Source organism: Macaca mulatta, chromosome 1, assembly GCF_049350105.2.
Source record: "Macaca mulatta isolate MMU2019108-1 chromosome 1, T2T-MMU8v2.0, whole genome shotgun sequence".
NCBI classification, from domain to species: domain Eukaryota; kingdom Metazoa; phylum Chordata; class Mammalia; order Primates; family Cercopithecidae; genus Macaca; species Macaca mulatta.
In genome coordinates, this window is record NC_133406.1 from 2744626 (window position 1) to 2765527 (window position 20902).

The 20902-nt window shown below is 42.0% G+C and overlaps 1 protein-coding gene across 5 annotated transcripts in view; it reads left to right on the forward strand.

Moving 5' to 3' along the window:
• Nucleotides 1-20902, forward strand: part of SMYD3 (SET and MYND domain containing 3) — a 763302-nt gene that overhangs the window by 173732 nt on the left and 568668 nt on the right. For all 5 annotated transcript variants that reach the window (NM_001265933.1, XM_028839533.2, XM_077964305.1 and 2 more), the window contains 3 exon segments: nt 857-964; nt 6872-6929; nt 9264-9400. In NM_001265933.1, coding sequence (NP_001252862.1) covers nt 857-964; nt 6872-6929; nt 9264-9400 — 303 coding nt within the window.

Below are 20902 nucleotides of genomic sequence, written 5' to 3' on the forward strand. Positions count from 1 at the left end.
CATTTGATTGAGGCTGCTTCTCACCAGGGCTACATATTAGAGGACCTGGATTTTATTTCCATATGAAAGTGATTCTGTGTGAAAACAGCCATGGCCTTTCTGATCCAAAGCTCAGGGATATCAGTCCGTTCATCCGTACACTGGCAACTGACTCAGTGGTCTCTTTAGCCAGACCAGCACACGGCTAGGATCATGGCTTAGGTGACCCTATCTTTTGTCATCAAAACCAGAACTTTTCAGAGTGAAAAGGGGCACTATTAATATTTAAGCCAGGACATAGATACAAACCTAGACACATCCAGGACAAACTGGACATGTCATGATTTTAGCGAACAGCTCTTTTTATGTTGCTTTTAAAACAAAGAGGTTTTATATTTGGGGGTATGTTAGCCCTCCTGATATTTCTGTAGCGGCACAGAAATTCAGAAGGCTGTCATCCCTGTTTTGAGTCTTCTGAACCATGTGTTTTATTTTCTAATTTGGAGTGACATTTTCTTTTTGTATTCAAAATGATTATTGTTGAATCCTGTGTAATCAGTTCAAAGACCATCTTATACATTATTAAGTAAGCTAGAATGGCTCTTTCTTTGGGCTCCACTAGCCAGGTTATAACCAGGGGACAAATGAAAGCACAGAGGTGAAGCTGAAGCTTTTAATGTCCTTGCATAGTAATTGCATACTTGGCAAAGACTCATCCTGGATTATTTTCAGATTTAGAATATTGCTTTTATTTTCTATTGTGCAGTTACATTTTGACTATTAAAATTTAATGTTCATGACTCTCGATGTTCAAAAGCAGTATAAATGAAAGTTAAATTTTAGGTCACCTATGTTCTCCCCACTCTTGTCTTAATAGAAAAAAGCTTGGCCGGACCACAAACGGGAATGCAAATGCCTTAAAAGCTGCAAACCCAGATACCCTCCAGACTCCGTTCGGCTTCTTGGCAGAGTTGTCTTCAAACTTGTGAGTATAAAACTCATGAAACATAGCTGGGTTTTGATTAAATGAGCATATGCAGTTGCATTTTCAGGTATACCTCAGAGATGTTGCAGGTTCAGTTTCAGACCACCACAATAAAGCAAATATTGCAATAAAATGAGTCTCACAAATTTTTTGGCTTCCCAGTAAATATAAAAGTTATGTGGACATTACACTGTAGTCTATTAAGTGTGCAATAGCATTATGCCAACAGAAACAGTGTACATACCTTAATTAAAAAATACATTTCTAAAAGTGCTAAGGATCGTTAAAGCCTTCAGTGCATCATCATCTTTTCGCTGGTGGATGTTGATGGCTGCTGACTGATCAGGTGGTGGTTGCTGAAGTTTGGGGTGGCTGTAGCAATTTCTTAAAATAAGACAACAGTCGAATTTGCCGCCTTGATTGCCTCTTCCTTTTGCAAATGATTTGACTGTAACATATGATGCCTCACAGCAGCATCACCCGGAGTAGGTTCCATCTCAAGAAACCACTTTCTTTGTTCATTCATAAGAAGCAACTCCTCATCTTTTCAAGTTTTATCATGAGGTTGCAGAAAATCAGTTACTTCTTCAGGTTCTACTTCTCTCTGTTTTACAAAACGTTTTAGCTTCTGTTTTAGATTCAGGGGCACATGTGCAGATTTGTTGCATGGGTGTATTGCATGATGCTGAGGTTTGGGGTATGATGGATGCCATCACTGAGGTAGTGAGCTTGGTACCCAGTAGCTAGCTTTTCATCCCTTGCCCACTTCCTGCTCCTTACCTGCCCCTTGCATCCCCCAGTGTCTGTTATTCCCATCTTTGTGTCCATGTCCACCCAATATTTAGCTCTCAGTTATAAGTGAAAACCTGTGGTATTTGGTTTTCTGTTTCTATGTTAATTCACTTAGGATAATGCCCTCCAACTGCATTCATGTTGCTCCAAAAGACATGACTTCACTCTATTTAATGGTTGCATAATATTTCATAGTGTTTATGTATCACATTTTCTTTATCCATTTTACTGTTAATGGGCACCTAGATTGATTCCATGCCTTTGCTATTGTGAAAAGCACTGTGATGAACGTATGAGTACATGCATCTTTTTGGTAGAGTGACGTATTTTCCTTTGGATATATACCCAGTAATGAGATTGCTGAGTTGAATGGTAACTCTCTGAGAAATCTCCAAACTGCTTTCCACAGCAGCTGAATTAGATGACATTCCCACGGACAGTTGACAAGTGTTCCCTTTTCTCTGCAGCCTCGCCAGCCTGTGTTATTTATTTATTTATTTATTTATTTTTTGAGACGGAGTCTTGCTCTGTCACCCAGGCTGGAGTGCGGTGGCGCGATCTCCACTCACTGCAAGCTCCGCCTCCCAGGTTCACGCCATTCTCCTGCCTCAGCCTCCCGTGTAGCTGGGACTACAGGCGCCCGGCACCTCGCCCGGCTAGTTTTTTGTATTTTTAGTAGAGACGGGGTTTCACAGTGTGAGCCAGGATGGTCTCGATCTCCTGACCTTGTGATCCACCCGTCTCGGCCTCCCAAAGCGCTGGGATTACAGGCGTGAACCACTGCACCTGGCCCTGTGTTATTTTTTGATTCAATAATAGCCACTCTAACTGGTATGAGATGGTGTCTCGTTGTGGTTTTGATTTACACTTCTCTGATGATTAGTAACGGAGAGCACATTTCCTATGTTTTTTGGCCACTCGTATGTCATCTTTTGAGAAGTGTCTGTTCTTGTCCTTTGCCCACTTTTTATTTTTACTTTTTGAGACAGGGTCTCACTCTGTTGCCCCAGGCTGGAGTGCAGTGGCGTGATCATGGCTCACTACAGCCTCAACCTCTGGGGCTGAAGCAATCCTCCTACCTCAGCTTTCCGAGTAGCTGGGACCACAGGTTCCCACCACGCCCAACTAGTTTTTGTGTTTTTTCCTTTTTTTTTTTTTTTTTGGAAAGACGAAATTTCATCATGTTTCCCAGACCAGTCTTAAACTCCTGGGCTCAAGAAATTCTCCCACCTTGGCCTCCCAAAGTGCTGGGATTATATAGGTGTGAGCCACTGTCGTGGCCCTTTGTCCACTTTTTAATGAGGTTGTTTGTTTTTTACTTGGTGAATTGCTTAAGTTCCTTATAGATGCTGGATATTAGACCTCTGTTGGCTGCATAGTTTGTGAATATTTTCTTTGATTCTATAAGTTGTCTGTTTATCTGTTGCAAGTTTTTTTTGCTGTGTGGGAGCTCTTTAGTTTAATTAGGTCCCACTTGTCAATTTTGTTTTTGTTGCAATTGCTTTTGAGGACTTAAGTCATAAATTCTTTCCCAGGACTCATGTATAGAAAGATATTTCTTAGGTTTTCATCTTGATTCCAGTTCCTTTGTTCTTTCCATCACATCTACAAATACTTCCTCTACTGAAGTCTTGACCCCTCAGTGTTATCCACGAAGGTTGAAATCAAGTTCTTCTGAACTCTGGTTCATGTTGATGTTTGACGTCCCATGATTTACAAATATTCTTAATGGCATTTAGAATTGTGAATCATTTACAGAAGGTTTTAAAATTTACTTTGTCCAGATCCATGAGAGGAATCAATATTTGTGGCAGCTATAGCCTAATGGAATACAGTTTTAAAATAAGACTTGAAAGTCAAAATGATTCCTTGATTCATGGGCTGCAGCATGACGGTCGTGTTAGCAGGCATGAAAACGACATTTGAGTTTTTAAACATCTCTGTTAGAGCTATTGGGTGACCAGATACATTGTCAATGAGCAGTAACATTTTAAAGGGAATCTTTTTTACTGAGCAGTAAGTCTCAACAGTGGACTTAAAATATTCAGTAAACCACGCTGTAACAGATGTGCTGTCATCTACGCTTTGTTGTTCCATTGGTAGAGCACAGGCGAAGTAGATTTACCACAAATAGTAAGGGCCCTTGCATTTTAGGAATGGTAAATGAGCCCTGGCTTCAACCTAAAGTCCCCAGCTGCATTAGTCCCTAAAAAAAGTCCACCTGCCATTACTGGGTATATACCCAAAGGATTATAAATCATGCTGCTATAAAGACACATGCACACGTATGTTTATTGTGGCACTGTCCACAATAGCAAAAGCTTGGAACCAACCCAAATGTCCATCAATGACAGACTGGATTAAGAAAATGTGGCACATATACACCATGGAATACTACGCAGCCATAAAAAGGATGAGTTCATGTCCTTCATAGGGACATGGATGCAGCTGGAAACCATCATTGTCAGCAAACTATCACAAGGACAAAAAACCAAACACCGCATGTTCTCACTCATAGGTGGGAATTGAACAATGAGATCACTTGGACACAGGAAGGGGAACATCACACAGCAGGGCCTATTTTGGGGGGGGAGGGGGAGGAATAGCATTAGGAGATATACCTAATGTAAATGATGAGTTAATGGGTGCAGCATACCAGCATGGCACGTGTATACATATGTAACAAACCTATAAGTTGTGCACATGTACCTTAAAGTATGATAACAATAAAAAAGAGTCCACTTGTTCTTTGAAGCCAGGCATCGAATTCTCTCTAGCTATGAAAGTCCTAAATGACATCTTCCAATATAAGACTGTTTCATCTACATTAAAAATCTGTTGTTTAGTGTAGCCAAATTCAGTTATTTTTGTCAGGTCTCCTGGATCATTTGCTGCAGCTTCTATATAGCACTTGCTGCTTCACCTTGCACTTTTTTAGATTACGCATGTATGCATGTATGTATGTATGTTTTGAGATGGAGTCTTGCTCTGTCACCCAGGCTGGGGTGCAGTGGCGTGATCTTGGCTCACTGCAACCTCTGCCTCTTAGGCTCAAGTGATTCTTCTGCCTCAGCCTCCTGAGTAGCTGGGACTAAAGGCACCCACCACCATGCCAGGCTAATTTTTTTGCACTTTTAGTAGAGACAGGGTTTTACCATGTTGGCCAGGCTGGTCTCGAGCTCCTAACCTCAGGTGATCTGCCCGCCTTGGCCTCCCAAAGTGCTGAGATTATGGGCGTGAGCCACCGCACCTGGCCACCTTGTGCTTTTATGTTATGGAGATGGCTTCTTTCCTTAAACCTTATGAACCAACCTCTGCTAATTTCCAGAATTTCTTCTGCAATTTTCTCCCCTCTCTGAGCCTTCCTAGAATTGAAGCAAGTTAGGGCTTTCCCCTGGATTAGGCTTTGGCTCATGGGAATATTGTGGCTGTTTTGATCTTCCATCCAGGCCACTCAGACTTTCTCTAGATCAGCAATAAGACTGTCGTGGGTTCCTATCACTCATGTGTTCATGGGAGTAGCTCTTTTTGTTTTCTTTCAGAACCCTCCCTTGTATTGACAACTTGGCTGTTTGGTGCAAGAGGCCTGACTTACGGTCTATTATCAGCTTTCAGTATTTCTTTCTCACTAAGCTTACTCATTTCTAGCTTTTGATTTCAAATGAGAAATGTGCGACTCATCCTTTCACTTACAGGTCATTGTAAAGTTATTAACTGGCCTAATTTCAATATTGTTGTATCAGAGAATACAGAGGCCTGAGGAGAGGGAAGAGATAGGGGAATAGCCAGACAGTGGGAAGAGCTGGTCGGCAGAGCAGTGAGAACACATACAACGTTTACTGATTAAGTTTGTGGTCTTATATGGGGATGGTTTGTGGTGCCCCAAAACAATTACAGTAGTAACATCAAAGATCTCTGATCACAGGTCACAGTAACAGATATAATAATAAGAAAAAGTTTGAAATACTGTGAGAATTCCAAAATGTCACACATAGACAGAAAGTGAGCACATGTTAGAAAAATGGCATCGATAGACTTGCTCGATGATGTAAATCTTCAGTGTAATGTCTGAAAAGCACGATAAAGTGAAGTATGAGAAAATGAGGTATGCCTGTGTTATTCCTATTTAAGTCTGAAATTAACCCCATGTTAAGGTAGAAGGTAGATTATTCCAGGGAATGTCTTAAGACAAAAAAATTTGTTCTTTTCCTGTTAATAACGGAATCCGTAGCAGTGAAGAAATGCACAGCCTCTCTGAAGGCCCTGCTGTCTTGTGGGAATAAAGATGGAGGAGGTTCTGTATTTGTGATATGAGATGGCAGTAATCTCTGTTACATTGCCGTTATAACTTGTCTATTGTGAACTAATGCACAGGGCAAGTATGTCATTTTCTACTTGCCTCTTCAAGAAAGACATGCATAGATAATTAGTATGAACTGGAAGAGTACTTATCTTTTTTTTCCTAGAATTCATTGAAGTGATTTCTTCGGCCCTTTTACATAAGTGGCAAAATAGTAAACTCTGTGAAATCCTGCTGTGGTGAAGCCTTTCAGATTTTTTTACCCATCTTTAGCGTGAATATCTTTCTCAAATTATTGTAGGCTCCCAATTTGTTCTTCCCTTTTTTTTCTTTTTTGAGACAGGGACTTGGTCTGTTACCCAGGCTGGAGTATAGTAGCATAATCACAGCTCATTGCAAGCTTGAACTGCTGGGCTCAAGTGATCCTCCCTCCTCAGCCTGCTGAGTGGCTGGGACTACAGGTGCATGCCACCATGCCTGGATAATTTCTGTATGTTTTGTAGGCATAGGTTTGCCATGTTGCCCAGGCTGGCCTTGGACTTCTGGGTTAAAGCAATCTGCCTGCCTTGGCCTCCCAAAGTACTGGGGAAAATTATAGGTGTGAGCTCCCATGCCCCACCTTTTCCTATTGTTTACTGACTCTTGGCCAGTATACAATTTTATAGAGAGTTTTACGAATATAAAAATATGGGAACTTCTTGTACAACAGTTTTGCATTTGGAGATTAAACTGTTGAGTGAAGATACAAGTTAGATTTTTATTTTATATTGGAACAGTTGAAATTGTCATTGGCGTTTTTCCCCTTTCCTTCACAGATGGATGGAACGCCTTCAGAATCAGAGAAGCTTTACTCATTTTATGATCTGGAGTCAAGTAAGTGATTATCTGTCAGCATCTTAAAAAAAATTTCTATGATTTGTTTGCTGACTTGGTGAACGGATTTATTTTTAACTTTGTTTTTCTGTTTCTTTATAATGTGATGCAAACCTGACAAGATTTATTTTTATATACAACTGTCATGCTGGTTTATTCCACTTATCATGGAGTAGCTCTGTCCTGATAGGGGTTAGTAAAGCGCCATAAAGATGTTCAGGTTAGATAGGGTAGTGTAACTGTTAGTCCAGTTGACGAAATCTTTTTTTTTTTTTTTTTGAGACTCCAGCTCAGGCTGGAGTGCGGTGGTGTGATCTCAGCTCACTGCAAGCTCTGCCTCCCAGGTTCACGCCATTCTCCTGCGTCAGCCTCCTGAGTAGCTGGGACTACAGGCGCCCACCACCACACCTGGCTAATTTTTTTGCATTTTTAGTAGAGACGGGGTTTCACCGTGTTAGCCAGGATGGTCTTGATCTCCTGACTTTGTGATCTGCCCGTCTCAGCCTCCCAAAGTGCTGGGATTACAGGCGTGAGCCACCACACCCGGCCAACAAAATAATTTTTCTTGTTTTTTTTTTCCTTCCTGTTTCCCTTCTTCTCTCTCTTAATTTCCTGTTCTGGTTTCTTTTTGATGTCAGAGAAGAGTGATTTAGTGAACAGGGGGATTCCACGGAGCTTTTAGGGTTACTGATCTTTTAGATATTAAGGAAGGTAAAATGTACAGATGATTCAGTCTCCAGGGCAGTGTTGAGCATCGTTCTTCTCCGAAACTACCATGTAGCTATCCACCTTCTTGGGATGACTTAAAAAGCTTCCCGTATCTGAGTGTTAAGCAAAGGCAGGCTTCATTTTGCTTTTGTATTGGTACAGATCCTTTTCATTGAGGTTGTAAGTGATTTCAACTCAAAACTAGCCAGGGCACATAGAGTAAATTTGCTGCACAGTTCAATTCTTCTGGATGGAGACAAGAAGATGAACTAGTACAGACTTATATAAGGTTGTGGGATCCTAAGTTCCCATGATAATAAATTATTATTTAAGAAATCATTGGGTTAATTATTCTGTCAAATAAGTAATCTAATGAATATGCATAGGCATAAGCAACAGAGTTATGCTATAGTTCAACTTGATGTATCTTTTCAAGTTTTAAAAGACAGCAAAGTATTCAAATTTTCCTGTTATATTTTACTGCTAGATAATTAACATCTGTTACCGTGGGTTTTACTCTTCACATTAGCCCTTCTCAGTAATAGTGTCATACACATGACCTTAAGTGAAATACTCTCAAACGTTAGTGATTGACCTGTTATATACTTTTAGCCTTAACACCCCATTTGTGGTATAATTGAAAATGATATTTAAAGGGGGTAGTATTGGCTTTAGAACTTTTTTTTTCTTCTTTTGTTTTAGAATCATCTCCTTCTGTTTGGAGTGATGCCACACCATATCTTGTTTTTTGTCTTTGTTTTCTTTTTTTTTTTGACATGGAGCCTCTCTTTTTGTCCAGGCTGGAGTGCAGTGGTGTAATGTTGGCTCACGGCAACCTCCACCTCCTGGGTTCAAGTGATTCTCCTGCCTCAGCCTCCTGAGTAGTTGGGATTATAGGCATGTACCACCACGCCCGGCTAATTTTTGTATTTTTGGTAGAGATGGGGTTTCACCACGTTGGCCAGACTGGTCTTGAACTCCTGATCTCAAGTGATCTGCCTGCCTCAGCCTCCCAAAGTGCTGGGGTTACAGGCATGAGCCACTGTGCCGGGCTCCTTCATCTTGTTTATTCAGCTCAGATAACTTGAAGTTGAAATTGCTTTGCTTGATCCCTGTTCTATTCATGCTGTACTAACCACATGACAAATTTAACCTATTTGAACTTTATCTGAACTTTTTAGTTCTCATTTTCTGTCTTTTTACCTTAGAGGTGGTGCTATTTATTAGTTTAGTCATGACCTAGTTGTAAATTATTTCATAGAAAAGTCTGCTTAACTTTACTGACTTAATATGAACTTATAATTGTTTGTATGTGTGTACAGAATGATATAGAAAATCTGGTAACACAAGCTTACTGATTTTGGTTTTAATGCTTTTTCATATATATGCACACTTATGTTTTGATAGGTGTTTGATCTTACGCTGGAGACAAAATTTGGCAGAATTTAATTGATAACATATGCATCATTTTTAGTTGGCAAAAGATAAAACAATATGTATTTGCTCTTTGTCAGAATGCAATGTAAGGTAGGAAATATCTGGTTTAACAGCCAGCATTGAACACTTGAAAATTATCCTTTAAAAGTTTACTTTGAGATTGTGCTATTTATTTTCTCTTTAAAAAAGATATTAACAAACTGACTGAAGATAAGAAAGAGGGCCTCAGGCAACTTGTAATGACATTTCAACATTTCATGAGAGAAGAAATACAGGATGCCTCTCAGCTGCCACCTGCCTTTGACCTTTTTGAAGCCTTTGCAAAAGTAAGTGTTAAGTTTGCTCTCTTTGCTAATTCCATACATCAGCCATTCGCTCCTTATTTTGTCGTTGGTTACAAAAATGTCGAGAATCTTGACAGGAAGTTCAAGACCCTTAATGCCTTGTATTACTCCCTTATCATAGTGAGTAGAGAATGAGAGAATGTATTGTGTGCATTGAAAAGGGTATGAAGTTTTCTGTTTTATTAATATTCTTGTTATTGCCTGAGTATGTTCATTGTCAGTTCTCAAAGTGTACCCTTGGAAGAAAGAGCATGCTTTCTTTTCTCAGAAGAGCATATCCCATTATTTTTTGTGAATGGACTTGTTTGCCATTGCATTGCATTCATTGAGCTTTACGGTGGTGGTTTAAGCATAGAGCCTGTCTTTGAAAAGAAAAATTTATTGAAATCCATTTCTTTTCTTTTCTTTTTTGTTTTAAGACAGAGTTTCGCTCTGTCGCCCAGGCTTGAGTGTAGTGGCACGATCTCGGCTCACTGCAATCTCTGCTTCCCAGAATCAAGCGAGTCTCATGCCTCAGCATTCCGAGTAGCCGGGATTACAGGCGTGAGCCACCACGCCCAGCTAATTTTTTTTTCTGTTTGGAGAGATGAGGTTTCACCATGTTGCCTAGGCTGGTCTTGAACTCCTGACCTCAGGTGATCCACCCACCTTGGCCTCCCAAAGTCCTGGGATTACAGGGGTGAACTACCATGCCCGGCCTCCTGAAGTTTTTTTTAAAAAATGATTCCGAGGGTTTATCTTGGCCTACGGAGGAAGAGCGCGATGATTGATTCTTTTTTTTTTTTCTTTTCTTCACGAGCCCGTAGGTATGAAATGATTGATTCTTGATGTTTACCCTGGGATAGGGATGACAGAAACACTCCCCTCACTGCTATGGATCTGCTGTCCTCGCTTTCTCATATCGTGTGTTTGCATTTGTTTTAATGTTGATCACAATTTAATAACAAGTAAAACTTTACTTTTGACAATTTTGCCACTTATTGTAAGCACACATTTAAAGATAGATTTATGCCATTAATATTTTAAGGCATGTTTTAAAATTTACTGTTTTCTGAAAAATTAAATGTAATTGGTTTGATTGCTGGAGATTGATTCTAGGTTTTCTCAAACGTATTTTTATTCTGTATGGTACATTTTTATGATTTTCTGATTAATGTCATCTTAGCATTATATTCTGGTTTATCTATAATTTAAAATTGATTTCAAAATTTATTGGTTACTTACAGGGCATCTGAAAACTTCCTCATGTATTTCATATGCTTCTGAAAATTATAACCTATAGGAGTATCGTGTACAGTGCACAAGGCTCTTTTCTTATTAAACACTACAAACATGATCACCTACTGAAAGACAAAAATATACCTTGTGATGATTATTACCTCATTGCTAGTGTTAAGTTTGTGGCTATTCTGTGGTAATTATTTCTATTGTTGGAAAATGTTCTAGTGATAATTACTGATGTTATTAATATCCATGAGAAATATTTTAAAATACTTTCTATTGCTACATATAAAATGTGAATTACTATCCCAGTTCTTCTTTCTAAAGATTTTAGTCTCATGTATTTTATAATGAAATTTTTTCCATGTTGTATGGGGGAAATTCTGTTGCTGTGATTAAGTGGACCAGTTTTTAATACTGTGCTTACCCTTCTCACATAGTATTTGTTATTGCTAGAAAAGTAAAACATATGCAGTTTTGAGATTTTGGGGCATCATTGGCCTTAGATGTGTGATTTCTGCATTAAAATATGGGTTAGTAATCAGAGGAAAGCAGCCAATAGCCTATGGCTTCTGTACTTCCTGGTGAAAGTTTTGTTAATGTTTTTAATTTGTATTTTTCTGCTTATAAATTTGTCCTTAGAAGAAATCACTCCTCTCCTTCCCGCCCCCCAACTCCTTCTCCCTCCTGCCCACCCCCCCAACTCCTTCTCCCTCCTTCCCCCCCCTTCTCCTTCCTTCTCGCCCCGCAACTCCTTCTCCCTCCTTCCCCCCCCCACTCCTTCTCCCTCCTGCCCACCCCCACAACTCCTTCTCCCTCCTTCCCCCCGACTCCTTCTCCTTCCTTCCCCCCCGACTCCTTCTCCTTCCTTCCCCCCCCTTCTCCCTCCTGTCCGCCCCCCAACTCCTTCTCCCTCCTGCCCGCCCCCCAACTCCTTCTCCTTCCTTCCCACCCCCCAACTCCTTCTCCCTCCTTCCCCCCCGACTCCTTCTCCCTCCTGCCCGCCCCCCCGACTCCTTCTCCCTCCTGCCCGCCCCCCGACTCCTTCTCCCTCCTGCCCGCCCCCCCGACTCCTTCTCCCTCCTGCCCGCCCCCCGACTCCTTCTCCCTCCTGCCCGCCCCCCGACTCCTTCTCCCTCCTGCCCGCCCCCCCGACTCCTTCTCCCTCCTGCCCGCCCCCCCGACTCTTTCTCCCTCCTGCCCGCCCCCCCCACTCCTTCTCCCTCCTGCCCGCTCCCCGACTCCTCCCTCCTTCCCCCCCGACTCCTTCTCCTTCCTTCCCCCCCGACTCCTTCTCCCTCCTGCCCACCCCCCAACTCCTTCTCCCTCCTTCCCCCCCGACTCCTTCTCCCTCCTTCCCCCCCCACTCCTTCTCCCTCCTGCCCGCCCCCCGACTCCTTCTCCTTCCTTCCCCCCCAACTCCTTCTCCCTCCTTCCTCCCCCGACTCCTTCTCCTTCCTTCCCACCCCCCAACTCCTTCTCCCTCCTTCCCCCCGGACTCCTTCTCCCTCCTGCCCGCCCCCCGACTCCTTCTCCCTCCTTCCCACCCCCCGACTCCTTCTCCCTCCTTCCCGCCCCCCGACTCCTTCTCCCTCCTTCCCGCCCCCCGACTCCTTCTCCCTCCTTCCCGCCCCCCGACTCCTTCTCCCTCCTTCCCGCCCCCCGACTCCTTCCCCTCCTTCCCCCCCCACTCCTTCTCCCTCCTTCCCCCCTCCCCTGACTCCTTCTCCTTCCTTCCCACCCCCCGACTCCTTCTCCCTCCTTCCCCCCCGACTCCTTCTCCTTCCTTCCCCCCCGACTCCTTCTCCCTCCTTCCCCCCCGACTCCTTCTCCTTCCTTCCCCCCCGACTCCTTCTCCCTCCTGCCCGCCCCCCGACTCCTTCTCCCTCCTGCCCGCCCCCCGACTCCTTCTCCTTCCTTCCCGCCCCCCGACTCCTTCTCCCTCCTTCCCCCCCGGACTCCTTCTCTCTCCTGCCCGCCCCCCGACTCCTTCTCCCTCCTTCCCCGCCGACTCCTTCTCCCTCCTTCCCGCCCCCGACTCCTTCTCCCTCCTTCCCGCCCCCCGACTCCTTCTCCCTCCTTCCCCCCTCCCCTGACTCCTTCTCCTTCCTTTCCACCCCCCGACTCCTTCTCCCTCCTTCCAGCCCCCCGACTCCTTCTCCCTCCTTCCCCCCCCAACTCCTTCTCCCTCCTTCCCGCCCCCTGACTCCTTCTCCCTCCTTCCCGCCCCCTGACTCCTTCTCCTTCCTTGTTCATGAAAGATCCTAAATTAACCTAAATGGATCCTGCAGCTTTCAGGGATGAGTCACTGAGATCAGAATGTTGACGGTGTGTGATGGTACAAATCACATCAAGCACATGGGAACTGGGTCAAGATCCCTGGGCAGAGATTTTTCTCCCAGTCTACTGCTCCTCTCCTCATTTTACTTTGATATAAAATTAATTAATCAAAGAGAAGAAATGGGCACCACAGAAAAACAAGATCAAACAGGGTTTTCTTTATTGAGGCCAGGTAAAGTCAGCCGCCTTCACAGCGTAAATTCAAAAGTCAGTTCATTAGGCTGTGGAAAGCGGGTCAACCTGCAACTATCCCTGACTGGCAGTTTGTACATACAGAGGAAGCTGCTGACTTCTGAATTTATGCCGTCAACAAGCCTGGCTTTACCTGGCCTCAATAAACAAGATCTTGTTTTACGGTTTTCTTTTGGTTCCTCTCATTTACATTCATTCAGGTTCTGTGCAGATAATAGACGTACTAAGCTTATGTTTTAGCCCATCTTTTTTTTTTTTTTTTTGAGACGGAGTTTTCACTCTTGTTGCCCAGGCTGGAGTGCAATGGCACATCGGCTCACTGCAACCTCCGCCTCCCGGGTTCAAGTGATTCTCCTGCCTCAGCTTCCCAAGGAGCTGGGATTACAGGCGCCTGCCACCACGCCGGCTAATTTTTGTATTTTGTAAAAAAAAATTTTTTTTTTGTATTTTTACAAAATACAAAATTTATCTCCTGACCTCAGATGATCTGCCCGACTCAGCCTCCCAATGTGCTGGGTTCACAGGCATGAGCCGCTGCGCCCGGCCAGTTTTAGCCCTTCTGATTGTCATTGAAGGCATATGGAACTCTGAGAGCTTTTCTAAACTTGCTTATGTCTTAATTTTTTTGACTTTTAAATTACGGACGTTTTCAAACACACACACAAATAGAAGGACTAGTGGAATGAATCTTCATGTTTCTTTTTCTTTTTTCTTTTTGTTTGAGACGTTGTCTCGCTCTGTGGCCCAGGCTGGAGTGAGTGGCGCGATCTCAGCTCACTGCAAGCTCCGCCTCCCGGGTTCACGCCATTCTCCTGCCTCAGCCTCCCGAGTAGCTGGGACTACAGGCGCCACCACCACTCCCAGCTAATTTTTTGTATTTTGTTTAGTAGAGACGGAGTTTCACCGTGTTAGCCAGGATGGTCTCGATCTCCTGACCTCGTGATCCGCCCGTCTCGGCCTCCCAAAGTGCTGGGATTACAGGCGTGAGCCACCGCGCCCGGCCGAATCTTCTCTATCAGCTGGTTTCCCTAATTTTCAGACTCATTCTATATCTGTCATTTTAAATACTTACAGTTCACGCAGATGTTCTTTCTCTTTGTTTGGAGTTTTACACCTTCATTAGAATTAGTCTTTTCTTATCAAGTCTCTCGCCCCACTGAGAGGTGTTTGTTAGTTGGATTTGAATTTGCTTAGCAAACTCAGCAGACTTTTATTTGTTTATTTGCAGGTCTAGTGTGTACAAAGTCCTCTTGATACAGGGTTGTAGAAGTATGTGGCTAATTCTAAATCTCAAAATTGTCAAGGCAGAAAACTTCATCAGGTCAAAAGTCTTACTTGAAGAACATGCATATCTTTATCAAACTTGCACTTTCCCCGAAAGGTAAGGAGTCGGGGAGGATGAGACCGTTCTTAATCCTGAGAGTGTATTTCATTGTCTGGTGAGCTGACGGCTTTTTCTAATGGAAACTCATGATTAATGCCTGAAAAGTTGGCAGCTTGCATTTTGAACACTGGAGTTTCTGGCGGAAAAATGGTGTGTCTTTCCTGTCGGACCAGGTTCTCAATGCCGAACCTGCATCTGCTGCGTAAGCCTTAATTTTACTTGGAAAATTTGTTCTGTTACTTGAGACCTTTTGTAGTCATTTTCCCGGTCATTTCCCAGATATTCGTCCTTTTCACCGCACTTCTTAGCACCAGTGTTAGTCTGACTCTGACTCTTAGCACCAGTGTTAATACACACGCACCCTAATAGCAATTGGGGTTTGATTGTGGAGTTTTCTGTATAAATATATCCTGTCCACTTATGAATTCATTTCCTGGCTGTAAAAACTGAGTCACATGAGCCATAGGAAGGAGGAATTTTTCTAGGGGTGGGTATCAAGGGGAACCTCATATCAGAAGTAGAAACTGACATCCATTTCAAAAGCGAGGATGGTGTTGGGAAACAGTGACATACAGCGGTCTAGAAAGGCCACTGGGGAGTGAGGGGTGTTGATTCCTCCAACCTCCTGAGGGAAATATATTAACCTCCTCTGGAGAAGGTTTTCAAAGGAAGTTGTTACCTGTGGAATACAGATTTCAGTTATATTTAGTAATTATAGTAGAGTTAGAATAAGAGCTTGATGTTTAAAATGTTTGTTTTGTACTAAATGTCATAGAAAGTGAGGGTAGGGATACTCCCAGAGTTTATCTAGAGGAGGGGATGCTGAGTGATAATCTGGTGGATGGAGAGGCTAGAGCAAATTACTTGCAGCTTTATTTGCATAGTTTTTTTTTAAAACTTAGATTGTATGTTCCCTGGGGGGTGTGGCTGGGGGTGTGTGGCTGGGGGATGTGTCCAGGGATTGTGTGGTTGGGGGTGTGGCTGGGGTATGTGGTTGGGGGTGTGGCTGGGGGGTGTGTGGCTGGGGTGTGTGTTTGGGGGTGTGGCTGGGGGCAGTGTGGCTGGGGGGTGTGGCTGGGGGGTGTGGGGGGGTGTGTGGCTGGGGGTGTGTGGCTGGGGGGTGTGTGACTGAACGGTGGTGATAATTTCCACACACAGTAAATGAAGGTGTTCAAAGGGTAGGAATTGCACCGGGGCTATACAGATGAACACAGGAGATGTGATTATTTATATGCTCATAAAAAATAAAGGCCAATTTCATTTCTGCTGACTCTTTTTCACATTGTTTAGAGATGAGAAGGTGTATGTCTCCATCTCTATGAGCCGTTTCTTCTCTCTACTGCACACGTTTTTTTTTTTTAATCCCCACTTCCATTTTCAAACAAAATTTCCTTTGAGTTTTTTTTTTTTTCCCCCTTTTGAGAATAGGGTCTCACCCTGTTGCTTGGGCTGGAGTGTAGTGGCGTGATCTCGGCTCACTGCACCTCTGCCTCCTGGCTGTCAAGTGATTCATGTGCCTCAGCCTCCTGAGTAGTTGGGATTACAGGCGCGCACCACCACGCCTGGCTAATTTTTGTATTTTTAGCAGAGATGGGGATTTTGCCATGTTGGCCAGGCTGATCTCAAACTCCTGACCTCAAGTGATCTGCCCACCTCGGCCTCTGAAAGTGCTGGGATTACTGGCGTGAGCCACCCCACCCAGCACCTGTTAGGTTTTGAAATGGATTTATTGTTCAGGCGCAGTGGCTCATTCCTATAATCCTAGCACTTTGGTATGCTGAGGTGGGAGGATCATTTGAGCCCAGGAGTTGGAGACCAGCCTGGGCAACATAGCGAGATGCCATCAAATTAGCTGAGCGCATGGTGGTACACACCGTAGTTCCTGCTACTTGGGAGGCTGAGGTGGGAGGATTGCTTGAGCCTAGGAAGTTGAGGCTGCGGTGAGCTGTGATCTCACCACTGCACTCCAGCCTGGACTACGAAGTGAGACCCTGTCTCAAAAAGATTTGTCATGGCATGACAAATGCTGTGATTCAGTGTACTGATTGGGTCCTAAACATTTGCTATGAATATAGAAAATGTATATACTCTTAAGCATAAATAATATGCTTTAAAAGTCAGAAAATTACAATTAGACAGCTGCTCGGTGTGCTGAGATGGGAGGATTTCTTGAGCCCAGGAGTTTGATGAGACTGCAGAGAACCATGATTGCTCTACTGCACTCCAGCTTGGGTGACAGAGTGAGACCCCAACTCAAAACAAACAAAAATTACAGTTAGAGAGAGGCCAAATTTAAATGGGAGGCTGAATAATATGATGGTTAGGTCGTTTTCCTCAGTCAGGTAAATGAAATGCTCTCCATCTCAATTTTCTTTTCTGTAAATGGAAATACTAATATCTACTTCATAGATCTCAATGAGGATCAACTATAAGGTACTTAGTAGTGTCTGACACATATTATTCATTTCTACTACTGTTGCTCCCACCTCCCGGCTTTATGTTTATTGGATTATAGAACTTCAGTGTTTTATGTCTCCCTGTGCTGTCATCTAGCCAAGAGTACAGTCTGCAACTGATTGTAAACCAGAGTCTCAGATGGTTGTACACAGTTGTGCCCAGTGCTGGTGTCTCTTGAGATACTGAGAATTACCTGTTTTGTTGAGAAGAAATTTTGCAAACAGGCAGTGATGTCTTTTCCCGAGTAACTGGCTTGGTTTCAGTCATAGCCATTGTGGACAGAAATCGTTTACTGTTGCCAACGTTCATAGCAACTCCATAATATAGAAGTAGTTTCTTGGGATTTCATGTAGGAAAGGTAAACGTAGGCTTCCCTTGATGACCAAAATCTTTCTCACACATGCGTCTTAAAAGGATGGAGTTAAGGGTGCTTTAGTTGTCATGTTTTAATTAATTGAAATGACATGGAATGTATTGTATTTCTCTATTCTATCCCTTAAAATGCCCATTGATAATTATTGGCAATGGTTATTGATAGTCTCAATTTCAGTAGAATTTGTTTTGAGATTATGTTTTATGCACATAAAAGACTTTAGGGATTATTGTACCGGGTTCTAGAAAAATATATACATTTTTTTTTTCTGGGTTTATAACTTTCTTTTCTAAAAATGTATTTGACAGGCTGATTAGAAATGTGGTACATAGAAAATAGACTAGTTGCATAGAATGTTTCAAAAACAGACATTAGATTGGCAGCAACAAGAATAAAAGTGACCTTCCTGACCACAAAACATATGTCATTGTTAGTGTTTCTGGAGCTCTGCAAAGTACTGTTGAACTTTATAATGTTGTGCAACGGCCACAGAATTTTTTTATTAGAAATTCCACATCTGTTTGAGAAGAGGTTCCCTCCGTCTTTCTTTTCAAACAAATTAATAATTCTCCTGGTAGCATGTTATTTTTGTTCTTTAGGGCACGTATGTGACCTCCAGAGCTTGCTTTTCCAAAATCTAATTTTTAATTATATTAGCTGTAGCTGGTTTTGCAATATGCACTGGTTGCATAGATTGGAAAGTGAGTATTTTAGAGGGTATTTTTGGTACTATGATATTTAAATTTTACAGTTTCATTCTGAGTAAATTCTTTTTCATTGGAGAATCTTTTTTTTAATTGGGGAAGCAGTGGAGAAGGTGTTAAAACAAGAATCTTACTAATTCATAATATGATGAGAAATCGTGATTTAATATTTTGTGGTATGTTAGGAATAAGGCAAGAGAAAATCATGATATTATATTCCAGATTACATGCTTGTGTTTGGCCGGTATGTGCCTTTACATTTAGAGTGATCATAAATAATGGATGTGATATTCTGCTGTAACCTCCCTCATAATTTTAGTGAAGTATTATAAATCAGCATGGAGGAAAAATTACTAAATAACTTTTTCGTGTATCTTTTTCATCCTCTGGTGAACAGTGTACCTCAATAAAAAGCGAGAACAAAGTTGATCATATTATATTCAGTTTTTAATCTTAAATTTTCAGTCCTGTTAACCATCCCATTCTGGATACACTGGTGCTCTATTACTTCACTGTTGTTGGTGGGCTAATTTGTGGGAAGCGTATCACCTCTGTTGTTTTGAAAGGTCAGGAGTGTGTGTATGTTTGTCACTGGAGGGTTTCAAGTTCACATAGGACCCGATTTTAGAGCCTTTTTTGTTGATGAGCTCTGTTGGGTTTCACTACTGTAGCCTGCTATAAAGTAGTAAAGAAAGCAATCTTTTGAATTAATAAAGTGATGGATTATCTAATTACAAAGTTGATGTGAAATGGCGGTATGATAACTTTGACTGCATTACTAAATGATCCCAGTGACTGATCAGATGTGCCTGGGTTCCATTAAGGAAAAATATGCCATTAAATTATTTAACACTAAAAGCGAGCAGACACACCAGGATTGCTAACCTCCAATCACCGGGGTGCTCGTGTCTATACGTGTGGCAGTAACTGCTACATGCCACGTCTCTCTGCTTTGCTCACAACAGCTGCTAGAATACTTAGCTGTTGGGATTATACTTCTCTTCTGGTGTTAAGTGAAGCAGGCAAACAGCTAAGATGCTTAACTGCAGGCAGATCCTGGCATTCTAATTATGAAATGGTGTCATGCATCTATGATTTATATATTTTGTCTTTATTACAACAGATTGATCTCGAAGTTGATTAAGGAGACAATTATTCTCAGAAATATTTCTTTACCTTCAAAGAAAGTGATGTTTGTAGGACACTCGGGCTTTCAAACAAAGCAACTCATTGTTTGGATTTTTAATGATGATATTTATTTATCCTATTCTTCATTTATAGCCATTTGGTTAAATATTTATTTTCACTTATATGTTAATAACCTATGATGAGTTGGTGTATATTTATCATAGTTAAAAACCAGATGCCAGCTAAACTTCTGCCATTGGGAAGGATAATTAGTAAGTTCTTAATCAGCATTTTTATTTATACCTGTGTTGATGGAGGTTAATTGCCTATGTAAGGCTGATGCTTTGCTTGAAAGTATTGATGGATAAATGTGTTTGTCAAGCCTTGTTGCTTTATGTATTTGAGTGTATAACTTGCCGTTAATGCAGACAGAGGTGATATTTTTAAGTGTCTGTATGACATTATGAAATAGCAAAGGTTACCGTCATTGCTTTGGCTTTTCCTTTAGTGGCAATAATCTCTACTAGAGTACTGTGTCTCTCTACTAGAATGCGATTACATGGAGCTAGGAGTTACATCTTATTTATTTTGAATTCCTCGCAACCTTCATCGCATGCAGTAGGTCTCTGATTTTTGACTGATTGAAGGAATGTGAGAAAACAGCATCCCTTTTCCGTTTTGTGGAGCACACTTTGATAAATGTTTTTATGTTTTATTTATTTCATTTCATTAAAAAATTATTTTTAAAGACAGGATCTTGCTCTGTCACCCAGGCTAGAGTACAGTCGTGTGATCATAGCTCACTGTAGCCTTGAACTCCTAGGCTTAAGTGATTCTCCTGCCCAGCTGGGACGGACTACAGGTACATACCACCATGCCTTGCTAATATTTTGTTTTCTTTTGTAGAGACAGGGTCTTGCTGTGTTGCCCAGGCTGGTCTTGAAGTCCTGGGCTCAAGTGATCCTACCTTGGCCTCCTAGAGGGCTAGGATGACAGACTAAAGCCACTACAGCTGGCCCAGATATATATTTTTTAAAATTAATACATTATATAAATATATGAGACTTGACAAAAAGAAACACTAATATCATGATAGAATTCAAGAAATCTAGTAAGTTACTTTATAGCTCTGACTCATAGCGACTGCCATTATACTAAGTTCTTCAAGTTCTTCAAGGAATGATGAATAGCTATATGAATTATTCCAGGTTTTAAGAAAATTTTTCTTTAAAAACTCACATGATGAATATTTAGGCTTTCCAGACAGGAGACAAAAGTGAGTTACAACGGCCTCATGACAATTTGTAGTAGAATGCTACTTATGGTTTCTGTGGTAGCTGCTTCTTTAAAAAAATTATTTTAAATTGGCAAATAAAAATTATATATTTATCATGTACACTGTGATGTTTTGAAATACGTATATATTGTGGAGTGGCTAAACGGAGCAAATTAACATATGCATTACCTCACGTGCTTATCGTGGTAACAGCTCTGCCACTGTAGCCTGAAAGGCCCCTTGTACAATACATAAATGAATGGGTGTGCTGTATACCAAAGAAACATTGACACTGAACTTTGATTTTCATGTAATTTTCACGTATTCAAAAATACTCTATTTCCCTCCAACCAATTAAAAATGTAAGAAAACATCGTTAGCTTGCAGACTAAGCAGGTGGTGGGCCCGT